At 50.0% G+C, this 24,887-nt stretch overlaps 1 protein-coding gene across 1 annotated transcript; it reads left to right on the top strand.

The window, feature by feature from the left end:
- Positions 1-1,979: 1,979 nt before the first annotated feature.
- ISY1 (ISY1 splicing factor homolog) lies at positions 1,980-20,312 on the top strand. The gene is made up of 11 exons (XM_060109088.1): positions 1,980-2,267; positions 4,209-4,231; positions 4,740-4,791; positions 5,758-5,823; positions 6,004-6,046; positions 8,977-9,089; positions 12,128-12,245; positions 15,668-15,790; positions 17,123-17,247; positions 19,305-19,391; positions 19,684-20,312. Exons 1-11 carry the CDS (start codon positions 2,265-2,267, stop codon positions 19,789-19,791), a joined length of 861 nt encoding a protein of 286 aa, XP_059965071.1. The 5' UTR covers positions 1,980-2,264; the 3' UTR covers positions 19,792-20,312.
- Positions 20,313-24,887: the final 4,575 nt, after the last annotated feature.

Raw genomic sequence — 24,887 nt, 5'->3', positions numbered from 1 at the left:
ACACTAGATCTGACTGCAGTGCTTGGGGTTTTTGTTTTTGAAATAGTTCAGAACTTTACATAGATCTGTTTTGAGCAGTTTTTGTGTGTAGTGTCTCCTTTAAAACCACAGCTCCTGGGCTTCCCTGGTGGCGTAATGGTTGAGAGTTTGCCTGCCGATGCAGGGGACGCGGGTTCGTGCCCCGGTCCGGGAAGATCCCGCGTGCCGCGGAGCAGCTGGGCCAGTGGGCCTTGGCCGCTGGGCCTGCGCGTCCGGAGCCTGTGCTCCGTGACGGGAGAGGCCACAACCGTGAGAGGCCCGCGTACCACAAAAAAAGAAAAAAAAAAAAAAAACAAAAAAACAGCTCCTTAAGGCAAATGTCCCAATTTCGTGGATGAGGTAAAATGAGAACAGGAAGGTAAATACTCCTAGGCCAATTTCACAGCAGAGTAAAAATTAAACAGAGAGGTTGAGTATGTCATCTGAGGCCACAGAGCTAAGAAGCATTGGGATCGGGTTATGAATCCAGGCTGTCTGAACTGCCTTAAATGATAAGCAGGCATGAACAGGGGAGTAGGTGGCTGGATGGAGGAGAAGGGTTCTGCAGGCAGCAGGGACAGCTGACATGGGCAAAGACAGGATCGGTGTGAGCCTAGAGAGGAAGGACACGTAGCCGACTGTGGCAAGATAAGTGGATCAGGATGCTCTGAGTTTCAAGTACCAGAAAGGCTGACTATTGGCTGCAACACTAAAGGGAATTCATTGGTTCACACAACTGAAGATCGAGTAGTGGGCTCCAGGCAAAGACTCTTTCAGCAACTCAGTGATGTCACCAAATACTAAGGATTAGTCTGAAAGTGGCTGTCAGCCTGGAAGGGAACCCCCCAAATATCAAAATACTTCATTTCTTCCTTCAGGGTGGCTGCTCCCACAGTCACCAGTTGGCAGAGAGGGGAAAAGGGCAAGGCACGTCCATACTTTTCAGGGCACCGCCTACGTGGCACACATTCCTTTCATTCAATTCCCATTGGCCATTATTTACTGGCAACCCCACACCTAGCCGTCATGGAGGTGGGACGATGGAGTCTAGCAGAACGGCCTAAACTTTTAAGGAGAAAACTTGTCATGGTTCAGGCACGAGTTCCTGGTGTCTATCCCAAGTACATGTCTGTCCTGACTGATCCTGAATCACACACGTCAGCTGCTTCTCCCACTGGCCTGTGCTTCCCGCCTGCAGCCGGAGTTCCCGGCATCGGTTAGGCCCCGTGGCGGAGCAAGTCGCCACGGCGAAGCACCATGCTTGCAAAGGGGGAGCCTCTGGAAATGGCTGAAGTAGCCACCGGCCCCCGCCTTAATGTCACACCACAGCTCGCTCCATCACTGACACCCTGAGGGAGGAGCCACCAGGACCATCCCTACCGGTGGCCTCTCCCCTGCCTCTCTGGTCCTGCTCTGTGGCCCTTCTGATCCCCGCAACGTGCCCAGCAGACACCGACTTACTGTCCCTCTCTCACCACTCTCCTTACATAAGTGGCCTTTTCTCCTCTGGACCTTACATTTCTTATTTTAAAAGGGTGACCTCAAGCCCAGGTCCAGCTCCGACAGACCCCTCGATTCCAGGAAGAGAAAATCTCAGAAAAAGCACAGGCCGCAAGTAAACGCCTGGGAGGCGAGTGGGGGTTGGCGAGGCCGGGCCAGCTCCTGCCCCTGGAGAGCACGCAGGCGGGGGGGAGGGCCCAGTCCAGCGGCCCCGTCCACTCCGAGGGATGAGGACGAGTAACTTCCACAGGGCGTGTCTGCTCTCACAGAACCAGACAGGGCACGGGGGATGCGCACCTACAATTGCACACACATCTCGGGTAGCCTCACACACAACTGCAGGACCGCGTGTGCAGGACCAACAGTTACCGCGGGACGTCTCGCCGTTGTTATCGCGAGAACAAAACCAGCGCCCCGCGCCCAGTTAGAGGCACGTCGGTTCCACTGCGCAAGCGCGGTTCTGCCAGCGCCCCTCTTTTCCGTACGGGCGTGTCGGTGCGAGGTCCAGACGCCGAGGGAGGGCAGCCTACGGGAGTTCGCCTGCGTTTTCTTCCCCTCCCCGGGTCAATTCTCCATTTCGCTTCCGGTCCCTCACTTCTGGTCCTTCCCAGTTATCCTTCCGACTCAGAAGCCGGTGGTGCGGTCACCTAGAACCTTCAGTTCCCGTCCGGGTCGGCCGCGCCTGGGGCGGCGAAGCTCCCCGGGCTGGGCCCGCGCGGCCTGAGGGCGGCGCCCTCCCTTGCACCATGGTGAGCGGGGCGGGGAGTGAGGGAGGCGAGCGGCGGGCCGGGTCCGGGGCGCCCAGAGGACCCCTGCGGGCTACAGGATCCGCGGCGGGACGCGGGGGTCTTCGCGCCGCGTGAGCCCAGAGGCTGGAGGAAGCTGAGCCTCGGCGCCGCCGCGCCGTCCGCGGCCGTGCTTAGTCCGGACGGCGCGCTGTAGTTCCCCACCGGGAAGCCGAGGCTCTGGGACGCGCAGGGCCGGCGCCGCGTCCCGTGGGGGGCCCAGCAGCGGTTCCTGCGCTATTTGCCTTGTGTCTGCTCTCCGGCTCCCCAGCGGGGAGCTTCCCGAGGGCAGGGTCTTCCCACCTCTGCCTCCTTAAAGCCTGACGCGGTGTCTGGCGCGTTGTCGGGGTCCAGGGATGGACGAGTGGCCGGCGTCGTGTGACCGCAGGAGGGTGTGATCAATGTGGTCGGGCGCGGGTGGTCGGCTGCTTCATTTGTTCTAGAAGCGCTCACGACGGAGCACGCAGAGTGCCGGCACGAGGAAGATACTCTTACATGTTGGTTACCATGATGGTCTCATTAAGCGAAGCACACGACGCCGTAATAAATGGTAGAAGGTGTAATGGATGCCACTGTAGACTGATGAGCCCAAGATCCGGAGGACGAGAGAAACCGATGGACAAAAAGCAGCCCTTTCTATTCTCCAGCCCTCGGAGGATATGCCCCGTATTACTGCTTCATACTAGCCGGCTCAGCCTCTTGATTCTGCCTCTTGTTTCTGAACTCTGACAAACATAGGGAATTGCCGGTCTCCGTTCCCTAGCAGGACAGAAGGATCCCTGGGCCTGGATGTTTCTGGCAAACTGTCACCAACACGCATTCATATTTGTGGGTTTCCATCACCCCTGGTACATGCCCTAATCACAAGATTCATGGTTTTGGGGGGGAAATTCCTATGAGTTCCCTCAAAAGGAAGAACCGTGACCAAATTCCTAGTACCCAGCGTGGTGTTTCAAGCATGGAGTAAGCATTGAGAAACATTAAATACTTAGAATCTGTAGGCTTTAATGAAATAGGTAGGACACAGCCTCAGCCCTCAAGATGATGGCTTCTCCTGGGACAACCTCTGTTTTATTCCTTAGTAGATATTGTGTTCATTTATCTACCAAACAAACTTGACAAGTTTGTTTCTGTGTCCATTGAAAGGGAGAGTCAAAAAGATTTAAACTGAGCTCGCTTTTGCTGAGCATCTGATGACTTCATGTAGTTATCTCATTAAATCATCATGACATCTTTATGAGATAAAAGGTGTGATCCCTGCTGTAAAGGTGGGGGAACTGAGGCTTAGAGAGACAACTTCTCAGGGATGGTAAGTTGGAGAGCCGGGAGTGAAACTCAAGTCCTTGACTCAGCAATACTCTTTCTACTTACACTACAACCCAGAAAATGTGTTCCGTGCCTGACACTGTGTTTCAGGGATAATTGACTTGACATTAGTGCAACAGTATTTAGATAAAACTCACTTTGTAAAAGCCAGTCTTTCCTTCCTCAAATTTCACTGGCAGGGAACAGACAGTTGCGGTGCTGGGTGGAAATTGTGTGGTAGGTATAAACCCAGACAAAGGCGGGCAGCCTGGCTGGGATGAAGGGGCCACAGAAGACTTGTCTGGGACGGTGATAACACAGGTAGATTCTGAAGGATGAGTGGCCGGATGCAAGGGGTGTGGGGGAGTGGAGGAGTGAAGACCTCAGGTAGCGAGCGCGGCGTAAGTAAGGCCCCGGATGTGGGCGTCTTGTGATTGATGTTGTGATTGTTACCGTGTTCATGTACTAGTTCAGGCATTCTGCTTGTGCCTGTGTCACTGTGAAACTTTTCTCTACAAAGTAAATGAAACGTTTCTCTAGAAAGTAAAAGAAAAAGCTCTTTAAACATCGACATTTTTCTTCCCTTCTCTCTCCTTTTAGGCCCGAAATGCGGAAAAGGCCATGTACGTATCAACTCGATTTCGTCTGTAAATTTCTGTTTGGTCTTTTGATACAGCTTTCTTTCTCTACCTGTGTTGAAATAGTATTCATATAGTATTTGCCCATACATTTGTTTCCCCCGTAGTGTTTTCTGACAGCTCCCAGAACTTATTCTGGATGAACATTCGCTCACCTGGGGTGGTGCAGGGGCTGTTAGAGGGACAGCCCCATAATATTAGTCTTTTTAACATCTGGATGTGTGGCTCACCACAGTGGCCTGATGAGTAGAGTTTCCCACAGTCCAGTCCTTACACGCCATATGAGTGAAAGGAACACAAATCCTTATAAGCCCTACTTTTTGGAACATGGAAACCCATAACTTCCCTGTGGTTTCTTGACTGCAGTATGTATATATGTTTATGAGTGATGGATGACATTCAGTATGGTCATGAGCAGATTTACCCATCCAGGAACTTGGATGGTAAGAGATCTCTGAGCAGGATCTAACGGAGTCTTCTCTGTTCCCGGCAGGACGGCCTTAGCAAGATTTCGCCAAGCTCAGCTGGAAGAGGGAAAAGTAAAGGTTGGTGTAAACCTTCCTCATGAATTTTTAAATTATTGAGAAGAAGTGCAGTAAAACTGCCTCCTGAACAGACTTCAGACTCCAGATCTTCCTCTTTCTCGTCCATGCTTTCCTGTGTGTTATGAGTCTGTACACTTGAATCCCAGGTAGCTGGGGCAGTGTGATGCTCTGACTACTTGTGCTTCTTGTAATATGACGATTGGGTTTCCACATTATCCCAGCCCTGTCTAATACTGAATAGTACAAAGTGGGGTGTGCTGTGAGGAGCAGCTCTAACCTGAAACCAGTAACGACCTTAGCTCATGGAGACTCAGCCAGGTTAGGGGTGATACGTACTGTTTTGGATATTTTTGTTTTGTTTTTTAAAATTATACACACCCCCGCACACACACCTGTATACACACAGACACGCATGTATGTTTATGTTTGTTCTAAACACTGACAGCTGTCATTTCCTAAGGTAGCATACATATGCCATGAAATGGGTATAACCCGTGTACTTCGCCATCTCTCTGTAACGACTGACCCTGAAGAACACGGGTTTGAACTGCATTGGTTCACTTATACACGGATTTTTTCAACGGTAAATACTACAGAACTACACGGTTTGTGCTCGGTTGAATCTGGGGGTGCAGAGGAGACACGGATACTGAAGCCCGACTGTAAGTTATACTTGGGTTAACCCCCATGTTGCTCAAGGGTCAAGTGTACTGGACTTCTACGTTGTTTCCAGTGGCTGCCTGTACCAGGTACAACGCAGTGAATGTTTCTGCCCGTGTAGTTCTTTTCTAAGGAGAGGCTGCGGCGCGAGCCATCAGGCTTGAAGAAGAGCACCTGGACCTGAAGCTGCAGGTGTCTTTAGCCTGTTAGACATTCCAGGCTTCATGCCTGAGTCAGTCACGAATGTTGCACGAAGTTTGTAATTTCATACAGTGCAGCGGCAGCATGTGTTTTGCTTTTCCTTAGGAGCGAAGACCCTTCCTCGCCTCGGAGTGTACTGAGCTACCCAAAGCCGAGAAGTGGAGACGACAGGTACGTGCTGGGTGAACCTGATCTTACAGGAGAACGGGTCTCTGATGGCTTTTGTACCTACATGACTCTTCAACCAGAATTCTAAGAATTTTTAATTACTCATTTTGAATTATATATTTCTTTTTCTTTCAGACTTACTCAAAAGTCATAAAAATATATTGCCTTTTATTTTTTTCACAGATCATTGGAGAGATCTCAAAAAAAGTGGCTCAGATTCAGAATGGTAAGCTAGCTCGTCTGTTTAAAGTGCTCGATTCTCAAATCCACAATTAGCCTTGGGGACGTCAGCCTCCTCTCTCAATAATCAATAGAACAAGTAGGTACAAAATGAGTAAGAACATAGAAGAATTGAACAATACTGTCCATCAGTTTGACCTAGTTGACCTTTATGGAACACTCCACCTCACAGAAAAGAGTACATTTTCTTAAGAACAAATGGAATATTCGCCAAAATAAAGCATATTTTAGGTTATAATATGAATGTTAGCAAACTTAAAATAATTAAAATTTTGAAAAGTATGTTCACTGATTATAACACAGTTAACGTAGAAATCGATAACAAAATGATACCTGGAAAATTCCTAACTATTTAGAAATTAAACATCTAAACAACCCATATATCTAAGAGGAAACCTCAAGGAGATTAGAAAATATTTTGAATTGAATGAGAATGAAAACATGTCAGAATTCAGGGGACAAAAAAATTTATAGCATTAAAATAAAAGAAAATAAGAAAGGTCTCAAGTCAGTGATCTAAGCTTCTACCCTAAGAAACTAAAAAGGAAGAGCAAATTAATTCCAAAGTAAGCAGAAGGAAGGAAATAATAAAGAGAAGAAATCAATGAAATTGAAAACAGAAGATGAATAGAGAAAATAGAACAAAAGCGGGTTCTTTAAAAAGATCAGAACTTACCTGGTGGCGCAGTGGTTAAGAATCCGCCAGCCAATGCAGGGGCCCACGTGCCACACGCAGCAGCAACAGAGACCCAGCGCAGCCAAAAATAAATAAAATAAAATTTAAAAAATAAAAATAGAAAGATCAGTAAAATCGATAAACTTCAGTCAGACTGACCAGCGCAGCCAAAAATAAATAAAATAAAATTTAAAAAATAAAAATAAAAAGATCAGTAAAATCGATAAACTTCAGTCAGACAGTCAGTCAGACTGATCAAGAAAAAACGAAGACACATGGGACTTCCCTGGTGGTCCAGCGGTATAGAGTCTGCCTTCCAGTGCAGGGGACACAGGTTCAATCCCTGGTCGGGGAACTAAAATCCCACATACTGCAGGGCAACTAAGCCCGTGTGCCACAAACTACAGAGCCCATGCTCCCTGGAGCCTGCATGCCACAACTGGAGAGAGAAAGGCCGCACGCTGCAACAAGAGAGAACTCCGCACACCACAAAGAAGAGCACACGTGCCGCAACACGTGCCGCAACAAGCGCTGCACCGAAAGCCTGCGTGCAGCAACAAAGACCCAATGCAGGCATAAATAAATAAATAAATAAAATTAAAAACCCAAACCAAAAAAAAAAAAAAAAAACCCTCAGCTAACTGGGAATTGAAGGGAACTTTTTTTTTTTTCTTTCCTGATAAGGCACTTCAACCAGAAAACCTATGGCCAGCTATAGGTTGAATGCTTTCCTCCTAAGATCAGGAACAAGGTGGAGATATCCCTTCTCACCGCTTCTATTCAGTATTGTACTGGAATTCCTTTCCAGTACAGTAAAGCAAGAAAAGGAAATAAAAGGCCCAAAGATTGGAAGGGAAGAAAAATGCTCTATTCTGAGATGACATAATTTTCTATGTAGAAAATCCCAAGGAATCTACAGAAAGATTTCTTAAATGAATAAATGAGTTTAGCAAGATCACAGAATAGAAAGTCAATACACAAAAATCAATTCTATTTCTTTGTACTAGCATTGAACATTTGGAACTAGAACTTTTATTAAAGTGTTATTTACAGAAGCATCAAAACGAAATATTTAGGTATAAATCTAACAAAATATATGTATGATCTGTATGCTGAAAACTATAAAACAGTGATGAAAGAGTCAACCAATCAAATGGAGACATAGACAGTGTTTGTGGATGGGAAGACTCAATATAGGAAAGGTGTCAAGGAAAGGTGTCTTTTTCTTTTCAAAATCTATCACAGTCAAAATCCCAGCAGTGGTTTTTGGTTTATGTTGACGAACTGTTTCTAAAATTTAAATGGAAAGGCAAAGGAACTAGAATAGCCAAAACAGTTTTGAAAAAGAAAAAAGTTGGAGTATTCATGACACCTAATTTCATGATTTAATGTAAAGCTAAAGGTATTCAAGACAATTGGATATTGGTGAAAAATAGACACACAGACCAATTGAACAGAGTAAGAAGTCCAGAAATAGGGGCACACGTATGTGGTCAGTTGACTTGACAAAGGTACAAAAGCAATTCAGTGGAGAAAGGGAGGGCTTCTCCCTTGGAATAGCCCCAACTGCTCCCGGCTCCCAGCCGCCAACGACAACACCTCAGCAAACTCCCTGTCGTCATCCCTTTAAATCCATCCCTTAGGGACTTCCCTGGCCGCCCAGTGGTTAAGAACCCGTGCTTCCACTGCAGGGGGCACGGGTTCGATCCCTGGTCGGGGAAGTAAGATACGGTGTGCTGCGCAGTGCGGCCAAAAAATAAATAAGTAAAAAATAAAGACTATAAATCTGTCCCTTAGGCTCAGTTCTCAGGCCCTAGTCTTTGTCAGAGATGTTCCCCCTTAGCAAGGTGGGAACAAGTCCTTTCCTGAAAGAACTAGACTCACACAGACTGCCGCCAGCCCTGATGATGACACTGCCTCGCTGCATCTTGGCCGACATTGATTGGACGCTGTGTCCCCACCTCTAAGAGTTTGCTGTTTCAGTGGTGGTATAAATGGAGCTGCAGGATTGCTTCAGTGTGTATTTCTGTGGTTGCTAATGAGGAGGACGTTTTTTCTCCCCAGCGCTGCTGAAACTCTGCATGATTGTTGCCCTTCCATGATTTCGGTGTGGGTGGGTTTTCTTACAAATTGAAATAGTATCTTTGTGTTATGCACCTTTTTAGGTGTTGACATTCACTCTTAAGGCTACGACATCGAGTGGTATTTTCAAGAAACGATAGGACATTTTTGTTTTCTAGCTGGTCTGGGTGAATTCCGAATTCGCGACCTGAATGATGAAATTAACAAGCTGCTAAGAGAGAAGGGACACTGGGAGGCCCGGATCAAGGAGCTGGGTGGTCCTGACTATGGGGTAAGCAAGCCGCGGCCCTGGGGGCCGAGCTCGGGTGCTGTCTGCCTGCAGGGTGGCTCCTGCTGTCCCCGCAGCCCTGCCATAGAGTAGGCACTGGAGAGATGAAAGGAGGCTTGGAAGTGCCTGTTGCGTGTGGACAGGAAACGTGAAAGCACGGGCCAGTGGTGCTTAAAGGTCCACAGCGCAGGCCTCGGTACGTGTACTGGCCAGGTGTTCCAGAGTGAGCCACTCGGGCTCCCTGGGCCTCTTGTTTGAAATGACCTTGGCCCCTCACAGTCTTCTCTGAACTCCTTGAGAATTGGGACAACCATTCCATTGTCGGCTTCTGTACTCAAGGGGACCCTGGGGACATGGCTGTGTTTCCTTTCTCTGGATTCTTTAAATGCAGTATTCTAGAACAGTGACTTTCAAGCTTTTAGGCCCATGACCCACTCTAAAATAAACACACACACACACACACACACACACACACACACTCTCACTCACTATATCACAACACAGTACTGAAAAAATACTTGGTATATGTTGCTGTACTTTGATATTTTCTATTCTGTTCTATCTTGATTTTTAAAAAATGGATGATTGGGCTTCCCTGGTGGCGCAGTGGTTGAGAGTCCGCCTGCCGATGCAGGGGACACGGGTTCGTGCCCCGGTCCGGGAAGATCCCACATGCCGCGGAGCGGCTGGGCCCGTGAGCCATGGCCGCTGAGTCTGCGCGTCCGGAGCCTGTGCTCCGCAATGGGAGAGGCCACAACAGTGAGATGCCCGCGTAACGCAAAAAAAAAAAAAAAAAAAAAAAGGATGATTATGACCCATGTAATGGATTTCATGACCCTCCAGTGGGTGTCAACTTTGAAAAATGCTGCCCCAGGCCCTGCCCCATTTACCCAGGTCATTTGAACCAATAGTATCTAGTCAGTGGACTGTAGTACGTTATGTAAGGAATATGTGCAGTTTTTCTATGTATTTAATGCAAAACCACAGTTCTCATGTTAGTACCTGGCCTAAAAATAAGGCATTTATTCTTGTTGCAGAAGGAAAGGCACTTCCACTCCTGGGGTACCTGTGCTAGGAACGTTCTCAATGCATCTTCAGTAGTTCTGTGATGGTGATTTTGCTCCCTGTCAGACTGCTTTAGTGCAGAGGTTTATTACCCTTCCTGGAAGGGTTACAAAATTAATATGTACAATATTCTTAAGTTCCACCACCCAGAGTCACCAGTAATGTTTTTATGTATTTCCTTCTAGAGTCTTTTTTAAAAAAATTTATTTCTTTTATTTGTTGGCTGCGGTGGGTCTTCGTTGCTGTGCATGGGCTTTCTCTAGTTGCGGCGAGCGGGGGCTACTCTTCATTGCGGTGCGTGGGCTTCTTCTTGCCGTGGCTTCTCTTGTTGCGGAGCATGGGCTCTAGGCACGTGGGCTTCAGTAGTTGTGTCTCGCAGGCTCTAGAACACAGGCTCAGTAGTTGTGGCGCATGGGCTTAGTTGCTCCGTGGCATGTGGGATCTTCCCGGACCGGGGCTCGAACCCGTGTCCCCTGCATTGGCAGGCGGATTCTTAACCACTGCGCCATCAGGGAAGCCCTAGCGTCTTTTTAATGCTAAAGAATTTTATTTTCATTTTCTATGTACAAAAGTAACATTTAGGGCATTCCCTGGTGGTCCAGTGGTTAGGACTCAGCACTTTAACTGCCGTGGCCCAGGTTCTGTCCCTCGTCGGGGAACTAAGATCCTGCAAGCCGCTCAGCGCAGCTGAAAAAAAAAAGTGACACGTTCAGAGTTTGTTTTACAAGATGGTGGTGATGGTTGCATGACGCTATGAATGTACTAATACCACTGACCTGGACACTTAAAAATGGTTAAGATGGAAAATTTTTTGTTACTTGTATTTTAGTACAGAAATAAGAGAAAAAGTAATATGTTGTTATTAAGTTCCGAAAAGTATAGAGCAGGGCACCATGCAGTCATGCTGCTTTGAACTAGGAGCAACTTGTGGAATATTTCCGTCCATTGTTTTTCCATGAGTCCTGTAACTGAGGTCATACTCATGTATGTACAGTTTTGGTTCTAGGTTGTATACTTCTTTTCAAAATGGTAACTTTGATTGTATAAAGAGTACCTACTTTTATGTCAAAAAAAGAGAATACATAACAAAAAATATAAAAATTCTAAAATATAAAAAAATTTTATATATTCTATGTGTGATACAGACTGCATTATATATTTTCCTACCACACAGAAATGACTGCTATTAACATTTTCTACTTATCTTTCTAGAATTTCTTCTATACATATATATATTTACTTTTACAGATAATGGTTCATTATTCTAACTATATGCTTTGTTCACTTAACAGTTTATCAGATGCATATGTTCATGTCAGTAAATAATCATTTATATAATCGTTTCAAAAAGCATTTCTGAGGGCTTCCCTGGTGGCGCAGTGGTTGAGAGTCCGCCTGCTGACTAAGAAATACTTCTGTGTGTATTTCCTAAGAATAAGAATGTTCCCTTATATAACCATGGTAGAGTTTAAGACATTTAACTTTGATCCAATCATCTGGCTGTTTTATTGATTTTCATCCTTTATGACCTTTCCCCTTATAGTACAGAGCCTTGTCCAGGGTCGCATACTGTATGCAGTTGTCAACATCATCATTTTTAGTGGAGAGAATTCCATCTTCTGGATATTTCATTTGTCTTCTACTGCTTGTCATTTAGGTTTCTCGCAATTTCTTAAAGCTTTTTTCACTTAACATTATATTGTGTTTTTCTAAGTCAATAAAAGAGTTCCATATGAACCATCATTTTTAAGCTATAGGATATATTCCATCCTGAATATGCTATAATTTACTTAAATCATCCTCTTACTGTTAGGTATTTAGGTTGATTTTTAAGGGATTAAAAAAAGTACCTGAATATATTTCTGTTGTACATTAATATTTTCTACCTTTAGCATTATTACCTTAAATCTGTTTGCAAACATGGAAATACTGGGCTTAAGGATCAGATCCATTTTCTCTTTTTCCTTCCCAATAAGAAAGTTGGCCCTAAAATGCTGGATCATGAAGGGAAAGAAGTCCCAGGAAATCGAGGTTACAAGTACTTCGGAGCAGCGAAAGACTTGCCTGGCGTCAGAGAACTGTTTGAGAGAGAACGTAAGTAACTGGTGTTCGCCGGGGCGTTAGCCTGGACTTCTTGGTCCTGCTTGTAACAGTAGACATGCCGTCTGCAGGGCACTCTTCCTGTGCCATTTCTTAGCCGCACAGCAGCCCCGTGTCCTCAGAGGATTATCGTTCTCAGGTGGGCACACAGTTGGGGCGAGAACGGGAACCCAGAACTGACAGGTGTCACATTGTAGGCTCTGCCCACACCTGTCTGAATGTGAGCGAGGAGTCTCCCTGTTTGCAGTTCAGTCAGCTTCATTTTCAGTTACGTGTTTAGTTGAAAAAACTCTTAACTGAAGGACACATGACACCTTGGGCCGAACCCCGAGATGCACAAGTGGAGGAGAGTGAATCCAAGCCGGGTACCCTCTCTGCTCCTGCCCGCCCCTCCACAGCCCTGGGAGGCCTCCAAAATGCTGTTGTAAACCGCTGGTCTGGAATTTCTGTGTATCTTAATTTTGACTTTTCAAAAAGCAGTCCAAGCATTTTATAGAAAGCAGTGTGGAAAGTAGAGAGGGATGAGACCGGGATTCCTCCCGCTGCTGGCGTTCTGCTGTTTCCTTCCAGTCAGTTTTCCTATTTGTTTAAAAATACAGTTCTGCTCATTCTTTTTTTTTGTTTTGTTTGTTTGTTTTATTTATTTATGGCTGTGTTGGGTCTTCGTTTCTCTGCGAGGGCTTTCTCTAGTTGTGGCAAGCGGGAGCCACTCTTCATCGCGGTGCGCGGGCCTCTCACTATCGCGGCCTCTCTTGTTGCGGAGCACAGGCTCCAGACGCGCAGGCTCAGTAATTGTGGCTCACGGGCCCAGCTGCTCCGCGGCACGTGGGATCTTCCCAGACCAGGGCTCGAACCCATGTCCCCTGCATTGGCAGGCAGATTCTCAACCACTGCGCCACCAGGGAAGCCCTCATTCTTAAATTCATTATGCACACACTGGTTTTGCGTGCGTGATTGACATCACTTAAAAGAATTCAGAGTTTAAATATCATGCTGTTTATTATGAATGCAGTATAATTTTATTATAGACAAGTTGTAAAATACAGAAAATCAGAAAAAACACCCACATTTTCACAACTTATAGATGATGGTTGTTGACATGTTGGGGTGTATCCCCTTCCAGTTTTTTAAGGCTCCTAAAATGAGGGTATGCTGTGTATGTTACTTTTTTTTTTTTGCTTTTACATTGTTTCTAAATTTATTTATTTATTCCAGTCATAGAGTGTTTTTTTTTTTTTTTTTTTTTTTAACCAAGAAAGTGCACAACTTAGTCTTAATGCATATAATGGAAATAGTAGCACAGGGACTTCCCTGGTGGTCCAGTGGTTAAGACTCCATGCCTCCACTACAGGGGGCACGGGTTTAAACCCTGGTCCGGAAACTAATATCCCGAATGTTGCACGGCAAAAAAATAAAAATAAAAATAGTAGCACAGTCCCCTTGACCCCCATCCCAGTGCCCTGCTAGAGATGACCCGTCACTGTTATTATCTGTTTGGAATGTTCCCTTCCAGCCTTTTCCATGCACTTCCATGCTTATTTCATCAACTAAATTACATCAGCATAAGTGACAGATGACTCAACCCCAATTACTTTAGGCAGGAAAGTCTATAAATTTATTGGCTCACGTAACTGACAAGTTTGCCTTCGGGAATGGCCGGTTCCAGGTCACATTGCTCCGTTTTGCAGTTTTGGCTTCCATCCTGTGAGCTTTTTTGTCTGTCTCACTCTCCTCTTGTGGTGGCTCGTTGTCCGTTATCGACTTAAATTTTGTTCTCTCTCAGCAACAGATTTTTGTCCCCCTAACAGTTCAAGCAGAATTCCCAGAATTGAGTCTGGTTGGCTTTGGTTGGATCACAGCTCCATCCTGTGGCCGGAATGCGTGCAGTGCTCTGAGCCTGCTAGGTTTCAGCCCTGTCCTGGATGCAGCAAGCCCACGTGGTGGAGGGGTGGACAGGGTTGTGTGTTCAGTCCTTCCATGTCCTCTCATGGTTCTCCTTAGAATGCCAAGTGATGTGACGGATTAGAGTCTCAGGGATTAACCGTACTTGGTGTGACCATCCCTCCTTTGGTACTTAGTTATTTCTAGATGTTTATAATTATAACATTTTTGCTGATCTGGTGCTTGAAACAATGTATTATTTTTATTTTTTTGTTTCCCCCCCATTACTAATGAAATTGACAATCGAATTCAGTTACTAAATGAAATTTTCATACATAAGAGTTTTTTCTTCTTCAATTATCAGGTTTTATTCTTTGACTAATCTGTTGGGTTGTCATTTCCCTTTTGATTTTCAAGTATTACTAAATATTCTGAATAGTAAGTCTTAATGTGAAAGTATTTTCCTCAGGAATTTCTCATTTATCTTTTTTGTTTGTAGTTTCTTTTGTTTTATCTGTATTCTTAGTTTTTTCATTAAATATTATGGCATTTCCTGTGTTGTTAAAGTACCCTGTGAAGCAGCATTACTGGAGCTGCAGGATCCCCTCCCCTCCGCCATGCTTGAATTGCAGATCATAGTCCTTGGGTGTCCAAGTTTTCACTGTTGTATAAATAATGCTGTGATGCACACCTCTGTCCATAAAGCTTTGCCAGGTTTTGTTTCTGTTTTTTAAATTAGGATAGATTCCTTCTAAATGGACTAATTGGGTCAAAGATTTCAACACTGATTTTATTTATTTTATTTATTTATTTTAAATTTATTTTATTTATTTATTTTTGGCTGCATTGGGTCTGTGTTGCTGCACGCAGGCGTTCTCTAGTTGCAACGAGCAGGGGCTACTCTTCGTTGCAGTGCACAGGCTTCTCATCGTGGTAGCTTCTCTTGTTGTGGAGCACAGGCTCTAGGCGTGCAGGCTTTTGGTAGTTGTGGCTCGTGCGCTCAGTAGTTGTGGCTCAGTAGCTGTGGCACAAGGGCTTAGTTGCTGTCCGCGGTATGTGGGATCTTCCGGGACCAGGGCTTGAACCTGTGTCCCCTGCATTGGCAGGTGGATTCTTAACCACTGCGCCACCGGGGAAGCCCTCAACACTGATTTTCAAAAGGGTGGTACCGGGCTTCCCTGGTGGCGCAATGGTTGAGAGTCTGCCTGCGGATGCAGGGGACGCGGGTTCGTGCCCTGGTCTGGGAGGATCCCACATGCTGCGGAGCGGCTGGGCCCGTGAGCCATGGCCGCTGAGCCTGTGCGTCCAGAGCTCCGCAATGGGAGAGGCCACAACAGTGAGAGGCCCGCATACCACACACACAAAAAAAGGGGTGGTACCACGTATATAATCCCATTACTAGTGTAGAGAAGTGCCTATTTCATGATATTTTCATGAACACACCTACTATATGCCTGCGTAACATTGTATGAGGAGAAGGCTTGAGTGAGATTATGATGGGGAATTCAGCTAAGCTGGTGAATTCTTTCTTTTAGCTCTTCCTCCTCCAAGAAAGACACGCGCTGAGCTCATGAAGGCGATCGATTTTGAATACTACGGTTACCTAGATGAAGACGATGGTGTTATTGTGCCTTTGGAACAGGAATATGAAAAGAAACGTAGGTCTGCGGGCATTTCATTTCATTGCTGCTGGCATTTGGTTTCTTTTCTCTCCCTTGAAAACGGGGTTTTATTTTTATTTTTATAAGGAACATTGTTTTTTTAGGGCTTTTAAAAAAATTGAAGTAGTTGATGTACAATATTACGTAAGTTACAGGTGTACAGTATAGAGATTCACAATTTTTAAAGGTATATTCCATTAGCAGTTATTATAAAATATTGGCTGTATTCCCCATGTTGTATAATACATCCTTGTATAGCTTATTTTATCTTTTTTCATCCAACTTAAAATTTTATTTATTTGTTTGTTTGTTTATTTATTTATGGCTGTGTTGGGTCTTCGTTTCTGTGCGTGGGCTTTCTCTAGTTGCGGCAAGCCGGGGCCACTCTTCATCGCGGTGCGCAGGCCTCTCACTATCACAGCCTCTCTTATTGCGGAGCACAAGCTCCAGACGCGCAGGCTCAGTAGTTGTGGCTCACGAGCCTAGTTGCTCCGCGGCATGTGGGATCTTCCCAGACCAGGGCTCGAACCCGTGTCCCCTGCATTGGCAGGCAGATTCTCAACCACTGCGCCACCAGGGAAGCCCCAGCTTATTTTATCTTAATAGTTTGTACCTCTTAATCCCCTACCGCTAAATTGCCTCTCCCCCCTTCCGTCTCTCCACTGGTAACCACTAGTTTGTTCTCTATATCTGTGAGTCTCCTTCTTCTTTGTTATATTCACTACTTTGCTGTATTTTTTAGATTCCACATATAAGTGATGATATACAGTATTTGTCTTTCTCCATCTGACTTACTTCACTTAGTATGATAATCTGTAGGTCCATCCATGTTGCTGCAAATGGCATTATTTCATTCTTTTTTATGGCTGAGTAGGATCCCATTGTGTATATGCATGTGTGTGTGTGTGTGTGTGTCTGTGTCTGTGTGTGTATACACCACATCTTATTTACCCATCCATCTGTTGATGGGCACTTAGTTTACTTCCATATCTTGGCAACTGTAAATAATACTGCTGTGAACATTGGGGTGCCTGTATCTTTTCGTATTAGTGTTTTTGTTGTTTTCAGATATATACCCGGGAATGGAATTGCTGGATCACATGGTAGTTCTAGTTTTAGTTTTTTGAGAACCTCAGGGTGCTGAACTGGGGAGGATCTGGGTGTGTCCCCTAAAAGCTGCCCGCCCGTCTGATTCCTGTCTGATTCCTGCCCACCGGGGCAGGATGCAGGTGACCCTTTCCAGCAGGGAGGCCTTGGCCTCGCCCTGCGTGGGGCTTGATGCTTTCTCAGAGGCCAGAGTGAGTAACGCCCGCTCTCCCTTGTCTGCAGTCAGAGCCGAGTTAGTGGACAAGTGGAAAGCAGAGAGAGAGGCCCGGCTGGCAAGAGGGGAGGAGGAGGAGGAGGAGGAGGAGGAGGAGGCCGAGGCTGACATCTACGCCGTCGCCGACGAGGAGGTACTGGGGGGGCGGCGAGGGACCCCCTGCACTCACCGCCTTCTCTGTGCCGCGGAGGATGGGGGAGCGGTAGCAGGAAGCACAGACGAGGGGTCAGGGTCAAGGCCCGGCTCTTGCCCCTGCCACCATCTGAGGCTTCGGCCTTCTCTCCTAGATGGTGGGGATGAAGGTCACCTTCCGGGTTCACAGGGAGGGTTCCAGAGAGGAATGGCTGTGAGGGCACTTGCTAAACTGCTTTACACCAGGGATGACTTCCTTGCATCTCAGAGACAGGCCCTCTCGAACATGCTGGAATCGGATTTATAAACACATTTGAAGCCAGTGTGTTTTAGCCCATGACCTCATTGTTTCTGCTCAGATGACAGCGTCAGTAACTTTTGTAGTCTTAACCACCGCCTGCTACAGCTGGAAACCAGCCCAGAGCACAGAAGAGACTTCCTCAGGTGGTCCCGGTTGGCGATGGAACTGTGATCCCTCAGGCAGAGCCCCCTCGCTCCCAGCACCCCTGCAGGCCTTGCTCCCTGGGCAGGTCCAGGATGGAACTGATTTGCTCGACTGAGCAAGGAGAGGGGAAGCACCCATGCCTGGACTATGGGTCAGGCCCTGTGTGACGTCACATGGCTTGCCATGATGTCAGTGGCAAGGAAGCAGGCTCAGAGAGGCTTAGTGACTTAGTCACCATCACACAGGATCTAGCAGACCTGAGGTTCGTGCCCTGAGGCAGGCATTTGAAACAGGGTGGCAGCGTGCCCTAGGAAGATTTTCTCTAGATGCAAATAATCCATTTGCTCTTTCAAGGGATGTTTGTTTAATGAGTGGCTACTGTGAGGCCCACTCGAGGGGCAGGACAGCAAACATGCTTTGCTTGTAGCTTGAAGCCCGGGGGGACAGTCCGGTCAGCAGACACCGTGGGAAATGGCAGCTGTGATAGGAGCTCTGGGTAGCGACATGGTGAAGGCAGGGCCAGTGAAGGCTTTGCTGGGGACGTGACCGTTCAGCTGAGATCTGGACACAAGTGAAGGGGCAGCAGGGAACAGTGTGAGCGGACGACCCCATGGGAGCGCGGGGGACAGAGGACGGGCCGGTGGCCGGAGGGCAGAGTGGAGGCTGGGGGAGAGGAGGGGGGCCGAGCAAGGGCCCCGGCTCCCCTGGGGAAGCATCTTCCTTTACCGTGAGAGCGATGGAAAGCCATCAGAGGAGGTAAACATTGTTTATCCTGAAATGCTTAACATTTACGGGAAGTTGCACAGCTGCTGCCGAGGGTCCTGTGTGGTTCTTCACCCAGTGTCCCCAGTGGCTTGCACAGTGACAGTGCAGTGTCCACCGAGGGACCTGACGTGGTGTGACGCGTGTGGGCAGTGCTGTGTCTTTCATCACGTGTGGATTCTCTGGGGCTACGACAGCCTTCCTTGTTGGAGTCTGCCCTGAGGAGTGGAGCTTCCACCCGTGGTCTCGCCTCGGTGGATGCAGCCCGACTTTCCCAGAGCCCTAGGACCAGTTTCTGCTACCAGCGGCGCGGGTTTCCTGGCAGCTGGTGACCTGGGGCGGGGGATGGGGTCAGGGTCCGGCCCAGAGACCTGCGGGCAGCGGACCTGCGTCCACACAGGCCTCCTCTCTCCTCACGCCTCCAGGGCTGCGTCATTCCTTAGGTTATGAGTGATCTCTGCTGACTCACAGGCAGCCTCTGAGTGATGCTTTCTTCTATATATGCTTTTTTCAAGTTTAATTAAAAAAATAGATAATGTATTCACAAGACCCAAAACACAAAAAGCATACAGAGATTCAACACGGCTTGTCTTTCGCAGCCCTGTCCTCTGTCCGCTGGCTCTCACTGACATCACTGGCTTCTCTTTTCTTCCTCGTACAAGAGGTCGCGCAATACACAGTGTTCTGTTGCTGCTTGTACTTAACGCTGTGTCTTGGGTGTCTCTTTGTCTGAGAACAGAGCTTCCTCGTCGCTGTTTTTCCTTTTAAATGGCTGCATGGTGCACGTTATGGCGGTGCCAGCACTTACTAACGGTCTCCTCTGCGCGGCCTCTGGTTGTACTCTTTTGCAGTCTGATGAGGAGGGCGGCCAGGAGAAAGGAGGGGAGGACGGGCAGCAGAAGTTCATCGCTCACGTCCCGGTGCCGTCGCAGCAAGAGGTAGGACAGGCTGCGGGCCGCCTGGCCTCCGAGGGGCCCCACGGGGCGCTGCGTGGTTTTCTTGGTCCTTCCTGTCCCTTTGGCGGCTCTCACTCCCTCCACAGAGTGTTGGTCCCTGGGCTCAGGTCAGGGCGAGGCGTCCAGACGAGGCAGCGTTCCCTCCGTCGCTCCCCTGCTCCCCCGGCGGAGATCGGGGCCCTCAGACGCGGGGTGCTGGGCTCCCGGCCGGGCCCAGGCGGCGTGTTGGCCTTGCGGGGCCTGTGGCCTGAGCCCTCCGCTCTCCCGCCCACAGATCGAGGAGGCGCTCGTGCGGAGGAAGAAGATGGAGCTCCTGCAGAAGTACACCAGCGAGACGCTGCAGGCCCAGAGCGAGGAGGCCAGGCGGCTCCTGGGCTACTAAGGCCGAGCCGGGGCCGCCGCCCAGCGCCGTGGGAGGTGGGCAGCCCGGGCTGCCTGCCGCTTCTCCTCCTCCCTCCCCGGCTCTCGCCTGTGTGCTGACCGAGGGCCGTTCGCCTGCCGGATGCCCGGTGTCACCTCGTCCCGGTGTTTTGCTGACGTGTGACCCCACTTACTTCTGTCTTGAGTGTGTAGGACACGCTGCTCCCTGTCAGCCTTTGAGTGTCTCACGTAGCCTCCTCCTGTCATTTGGTGGGGAGGGCGACCAGTTAGTGACACTCCTAAAAAACGCAGCCGTGTTTGTAACTCCTCTGGAAGAATGAGAAGGTGTGTGGGCCCCGAGCCCACATCCCACACGTCGCAGCCTGCGGAGCTCCGCCTTCGGGGCAGCCCTGCCCTCAGTTCAGACCCCTCAGCTGGCCTTGCTCCTTCGTGCCCAGGTGGCAGGAGTTTGAGTTTGCCACTGCTGTCTAGGACTGGTTCTGCAGGGAGCTATTTTTATTAAAGATTTTTGTGTGAAAGGCACCCTCTGGGTCTGGGCTGCCTGTCTTGAGGCCGTGTCTGCACTGGGACCTGAGTGAGGTTCACAGTCACTGCAGGGGACGGGGTCCCTAAACACGCAGCCCTGGTGTGTGAGGGCTGGGACCAGCGGCGGCCCGTCTGGGAGCTGAGGAGGTGGCGGGGCCGTCCTCGCGTGGCCCCCGCACCCACGGCTGCGGATCAGGGCTGAAGCGGCAGGGCCTGCGGCGCCGGCCTGTGGGGAGCACACAGAGGATGCCCAGGAGTCGGTCCAAACCCGCCATCCCGGCCAAGTCTTTCCCTCCCAGTGGGGAGAACCCACAGCAGAGGCCACAGCTCCGGGCAGAGTTGGGGGGCTCCCCACCCTCAGGAGGGGTCCTGGGCGTGTCAGCAGAACCGTGTAGCTGCCGCGGTCCCGGCGGGCCTCCCGAAGGAGACTGGAGGTAGCGGAGCAGTGCCAGCCTGAGTGAGGGGGTGACCGTCAGCGTGTGACCTGCCTTAGGATGTTCCCGAGCCAGGGTGGAGGGGGTCAGGCAGAGGCTGGGCAGGGTGGGGAGTGGCCGTGGGGAAGGTGACCTGGGGCTTCAGAGCTGTGAGGGGGAGGGGAGGGGAGGGCACAGGACTGGGCCGGGGGCTTCCCTTCCCTGGAGGCAGGGCTGGAGGGGCCCCTCGGCCGAGCCCCTGGGCGAGTGTGTGCCGGGAGCAGAGAGGGTCAGGGCTGGAGCGCTGGGAGCCCCGGGGGCCGGGCAGGGTCAGACTCAGCCCTGGGACCCACACCCAGCCCAGGGCTGGCCCCCGGCAGGGGCTCAGGAGCAAACTCAGTGGGCACTTGGAGCAGGACCGGCCTCAGGTTCCCTGTCTTAAAGGCCAGGACTGGACCTGGTGCCCTCTGAGTTCCCCCCGGGTCTGGGCAGTCCCATGGGGTGGGCAGAGGCAGGTGGGGGCCTTGGGACAGCCAGCCCCTGGGGAGCGTTTGGAGGGCCCAGCTCAGATGGCCCAGTTACAGGGTTGACGTCCAAGGGCCACTCGGGTGGGGATCCTCGCTTTCAGTGAGAGCAGGCGGGTCAAACGACAGGTGTTTCTCGTCCCTGGAAAGATGGTTGGCAGGTGCGTGGGGCTCGGCCCACCTGGACAGTCCCCCGAGTCTCCTCCCGACGGCCCCCCAGGGTCTCGCGGTGGCTTCCCCAGATGGGATGCGGGCAGCACAGGAATCAGTGTCTGGCGTCTGAGGAAACTGGGGCTCTGCTGATGATGCACAGGTGTTCCTGGCAGAGATGGGCCAAACCCCAGGCTTCTTCCTGTACTGCAGGCCCCGGTTATTTGTCTTGCCCGGGGCTGGAGAGGAGGTCTCTGCAGGGCTCCCCCCAGGCCTGGAACAGCAGGGGAGTGTGGCCACTGGTGGGGGTGTGGTCTCCATGGCCCAGCTCCATGGAAACTTTGACAAAGTCTGTTTCATGGTTTATACCAGCTTTCGCTCTGCCCACAGTTTCCCAAACATAGATACACATGTCCCGGGACTTCGCTCCCTTTCCCTCTCCCCTCTCCCCCACCGGCCCGGCTAGTGAGTCTGAAACACCTATCTCCTGTCACGCCTTAAGACTCCTACGCCAGCCCCACCTGGGCCCCGCAGCGCCCTTCTCCCCCGCACCCCAGCCCTGTGCACTCTGCCCACGTGCTCTGGCTCGGGTAATTTGTAAACCTGGACGAGATTCGAACCTTTCAGGGTGGGGGGGCCCATTTCGTTTCCTCCCAGACCCCCCCATGCCCACCCCATCCTCTGCTACCATCAGCATCTCACTGCTTCCTCCCAAAGCCCCTGCTCATACTAATGGAAGCGGTGACAGCAGAATCCAGCCGGGGGGGCATCAGGTCCACTGAAGAGCAGGCAGGTCCACGGTGGGGGTGGCGGATTTTCACATCTGCTCCCCTCCTGCCTCACCCTCTCGCACTCTCCCCCGCAGAAGAAGGCAGACTATAGAGGAAGGGTCTCCTGTAGGGCTGCCCCTGGCGCTTTTCGAGCCTGCATTTCGCCCCAGGGAGATGAGCTGTGCCCCAGGTCCCTCTGGTGGGGCCGGGTAGGACTGTGTGAAAACTAGCAAGTGTGAGGGTCTGGGAACTAGGGGACGAGCCTCAGGGCAGGGGACCAGAGGCAGTGGGAGAGGTGAGAGGGGCTTCCCGAGGGGCCGGGGCTTGTCCCTGGTGTCTGTCTAGCAGGCCCACTTGATGTGGGCAGGGGGGCTGGGGGCCAGTGGGAAGCTGTGAGGGGAGGAAGCCAGGGCACCCCTCCAGGGCGGGCACAGCGCCTGGCGTGGGAGGGCACCGCGGGGCTGGCGGAGGTTGGGGCGGAGGTGCTGAGCCCGGTGACCCTGTGTTTCCAGTCAGAGCCTCCTGTGTGCGACTGGTACCTTGGAATGAAGCAGGGCTCCTTTGGCCTCCGTTAGGAGGTTTGGGGGCACTGGAGGGGAGAGCAGACGTCTGACGTTTCTCTGGCCACCAGGCGGCTGCCCCGAGGAGTCCTCCCAGCCCTCAGCCAGCACCAGCCCAGAGCACCTAAGTCTACAGCTGCTGTGGCATATTTTTGCATTCTTGCTGCTTTCAGCTTTTTAACATTTTGCAGCAAGCACTCTTCTGTATGAAGAACCCAGGGCGTCATGGCTGGTGTCTGGTCTTCGTGGTGTTTTCCACCTTTGTTTCTGACCTGGGCTCTTCCAAAGAAAGAAAACTCGGATGATATCGTTAGAGGCTATATATTTTAATAATGGTGACTGTAGAAGGAAAGGAAAAGATGAAAAAAGAAGGAAGGGAGGGGCAGAAAGTCTCTCTCTCACCACTTGGAGGAGTTCTGATCCACGCAACGCTGGGGTCACCGCAGGTGCTTCCGTCTGTGAGCTAGGATGGTGCCACCGTGTGGCAATAGCACAAACTGAAAATTCGTTCAGCTCACCCAACGTTAGCTTTAAGAATGTTAAATTCTTGACACATTTAAAAGATTTTGGGAGGTGCGTTATTTAAAATGTGGGGCCTTGGACTTCCCTGGCAGTCCAGTGGTTAAGACTCCGCTCTTCCAATGCAGGGGGTGCAGATTTGATCCCTGGTCGGTCGGGGAACTAGGATCCCGCACACCATGTGGTGCAACCAAAGGGGGGGAAAAACGGGGGGACATTAAGTGAGACATCATAAACATTTTTTAATGACTCCATTTCAAAGGCGCATAATTCATTTTCAGATAAAATGCCACTGTGCTATCCAAGAATTTACCACCAAAGAGAGGAAATGCAGATATTTTTTAACAGCATTCCTGAGATATACTTGACATACCATAAAAACCTACTGCGAGTGTACAACTTAATGATTTTAATAAATCTTCTAGGTCATGCAGCCCTCACGACAGTCCAGTTTTAGAACGATGCCATCACCCCACAAATGCAAATGGTGGTTGTGTTTTCTGGAAAAGTCCACACCCAGGCCAACACTCCCCACTGCAAACCAGTCCCAGGCAAGGCCAGTGGAGAGGCCAGTTCAGCTGGCCAGCCACTTGCCCAGCACCCTCACAGCTGCCCAAGCCTCCTCCCTCTCCCCGTCCCTGTGGATGGTGGGACTTTGGCCCCTCCTGGAACCACCTTTCCCCTCCTCCTCTCCACCTGGTGCTGTGGGTAGCCACTGGGACAGACGTTGTTTTCTGGGGTCCTGGGCTTTGACGTGTCCCCGCTTCCCAGAGCCAGCCCAGCAGGGGGAAGCCTTCCATCCCATGTCCTTCAGCCTACTTCTGCCTTGGATGGAGGCTATGTCCTTGGCTCCAACGTGATGTAACAAAGCTGGGCTCCCACACCTGCTTTCCCTGGCACTTGGGGAGCTCCTGTCTGGTGCTGTTGGGTGATTCTCATGGGAGTGGAGATCAGTAACTCTTCCCCCATCCCCGTGGGTCTGCGTTTGCCTCCTGGTCCAGTCTCTTCCCCACTTGGCCAGTAAAGCTGGTCAGGGTCCTTGGGGTTCCTAGTCCTGGTGAACTTGCTTTCTGTGGTCTCCTTAAGCTACAGGAATGCCATCTTCCCTTTTCTACTGGAGAGGATATGGATTTTTCTCTGTGCTGTTCACTGATGGATTTCAAGGCCTTAGAACAGTACCTGACCCATAGCAGGCATTAATCGAATTTTAAAATTGCACGGAATTGAAGTTCTGCGGCCCCTTTGTAAGGGTACTGTCTGAAGAGGGCAGGGGTGTTTCCAATTCCCTTCCATCTGGGTAACGGGGGAGACTTTGGGGAATCGGTCCTATTTGATCTATTTTAAGCTCCTGAGAGACATTTGGGTCTCGTTTCTCTGAGGAGCCCTGGTTCACCAGGCCACCTGGGGAGCGGGTCTGCCCTAACACAGAACTCCCCGTGAACCGTCCTTGTTCCTCAGCTCAGGTCAGTCTTATCAGGTGGGTCAGTTCCCCCAACTGGACCCAAATCCCCAACTGAGCCAGCCCATCCTGAGACAGGATGGGCAGCTGCTTCCACCACTGCTAGGCTGCCTTTTGGGCTTTGGAATCCCCCAAACCTAGCCTCCCACCAAACGGGGTTCCCTAATTCCACTCTCC

Source organism: Mesoplodon densirostris, chromosome 10, assembly GCF_025265405.1.
Source record: "Mesoplodon densirostris isolate mMesDen1 chromosome 10, mMesDen1 primary haplotype, whole genome shotgun sequence".
NCBI classification, from domain to species: domain Eukaryota; kingdom Metazoa; phylum Chordata; class Mammalia; order Artiodactyla; family Ziphiidae; genus Mesoplodon; species Mesoplodon densirostris.
The sequence above is the reverse complement of the archived record's forward strand: the minus strand, read 5'-3'. Positions and strand labels throughout refer to the sequence as shown.

What these genes read in the sequence shown, in the direction of transcription:
- ISY1 (XM_060109088.1), top strand. An exon ending in CGAAATGCGGAAAAGGCCAT is followed by an intron (nt 4,232 to 4,739) that starts GTACGTATCAAC and finishes TGTTCCCGGCAG; the next exon opens with GACGGCCTTAGCAAGATTTC. An exon ending in TGGGTGGTCCTGACTATGGG is followed by an intron (nt 9,090 to 12,127) that starts GTAAGCAAGCCG and finishes CTTCCCAATAAG; the next exon opens with AAAGTTGGCCCTAAAATGCT.